This window comes from Drosophila simulans, chromosome 2L, assembly GCF_016746395.2.
Source record: "Drosophila simulans strain w501 chromosome 2L, Prin_Dsim_3.1, whole genome shotgun sequence".
Taxonomy (NCBI): Eukaryota; Metazoa; Arthropoda; class Insecta; order Diptera; family Drosophilidae; genus Drosophila; species Drosophila simulans.
In genome coordinates, this window is record NC_052520.2 from 17387237 (window position 1) to 17388854 (window position 1618).

General features: G+C 38.9%; 1 protein-coding gene across 1 annotated transcript; it reads left to right on the forward strand.

The window, feature by feature from the left end:
- Positions 1–498: 498 nt before the first annotated feature.
- LOC27208717 lies at positions 499–1026 on the forward strand. Its single transcript, XM_016184279.3, has one exon. It carries the CDS (start codon positions 586–588, stop codon positions 994–996), a length of 411 nt encoding a protein of 136 aa, XP_016025333.1. The 5' UTR covers positions 499–585; the 3' UTR covers positions 997–1026.
- Positions 1027–1618: the final 592 nt, after the last annotated feature.

Genomic DNA, 1618 nt, shown 5'->3' on the forward strand with positions numbered 1-1618 from the left:
CCACCGACCCACAGCCGATGACAGTTGACAGACGACGACCACGACGACTACGACTTGAATCCAAATTCGAATCCCGCCGCAAATCCCTGGGAAAATATATTCACCAAGTCTTGGGGTTTGGGGTCTTGGATACGACTGCTCTGCTCCCTCTGATTGGATCAACATACTTAGTTTGTGTTGGCAAAATACCCAACAAATAGTCATGGGAATGCCCTCGACTTTCGCTTTAAGTTGCTCAGGTAGTTTATCGCAAACATTTGCCTTCGCCTTTCAATTTTCGGCTTAGTGAATGTCAAGAAATTTAAAACTCAAGATTTATGGGGAGCTTACTCGAATTTTATTTGTAAAGGGGTCAAATGGTATTATATAAAAAAAGGCTTACTATTAAAAGGATTAGAATTGGGTTGATATTAGTATGCATGCATGTTGTTATGCATTCAGCCTAAGTTAAGTCAAAGCTATTAGCTTTAGCTATAACCACTCACTTAAATTAAATAAAAATAACAAAGCAACAATTGTCATTGATAAATACATCGACATTGGAAATAAAATTTATTTTTGTACTTCTAAAAATACTGAGACGAAATGGATTGGTTCAATAATATATGCGAGGAAAGCCGCTTAAAGTTCTTCCCCAATCTTCAAACAGTCAAAACTAAGCGTAAATACGAAATTGGCCTAATGAGCGCAGATGAGTGCTATAGTTTCATAAGGAAAAACCTGAAGTCCAGAAATGTTGTAGAAGAGGAATTGTTGTGGAAAATACCCATACTTCTCGTGTGTTTCGGCTGCATAATAGTCATACTATTTGCAGTTTGTTTCACAGTTCAGTGTTTGATAACAAAGGTAAAGACCGCCGAAGTGCCTAAGAGTTTCGATTTCGACATTTGTGAAGTTGAAAAAGCAAAGGCTCAGCCAATCCACAAGGCCAGCCAAATTGATCAACCAGAGAAAGCAACAAATTGCTGTACTTGCTTAAAATCAAATGTACTTTGAAGTTATGTTAAATGATTTTTCCATATGTAATAATAATAAAAATAATAATAAATAATAATTATAATTATATGTGAAGCTTATTAAAGGAGAATGTTTTGGATGCATCATTTATGTAAGAAATACGTTAATTTTTTTTAAATCGGAATATGATTTTTCCTGACTAAAATTAAATAATAATATTTTCTTTATTGGGATTAATTTACCTGACAAGTCGTCGATGAATTTCTGATATTTTCAGCTGTCACACTCATTATGATAATTGCTGCCCCTTTGGCCAGGACGCCCAAAGTGAGCAACTTTCCGCTCGTCAGCTGGACTTATAGATGGCCGAGTAATCTGGCCAGTGGCCTCGCCCCATTTGTCAATGCTCGTGGTGGTGCAACTCCTGCAATTGCCACAGGGCTGTGGCATGGCCTTCAACCTTCAGCTTTACTTATTCATTTTCGGCTGGGATTTTCTTTGGCCCCTTGCTTTTTTCCAGCTTGCCACAAATTGGCCAATGCGTTTGTTCGGGCAGCCAGAAGTTGCCGGGGATTAAAAAACGCTTTGCATGCCAGCGGCAAAAAGAGTGGGCGTAGAAGGGGGCGGGAATCGAACTAGGGCGGCGTGGCAAGTGAAATGC

Bases quoted from the DNA above. Each gene is read 5' to 3' on its own strand.
- LOC27208717 (XM_016184279.3), top strand. From the start codon at position 586: ATGGATTGGTTCAATAATATATGCGAGGAAAGCCGCTTAAAGTTCTTC.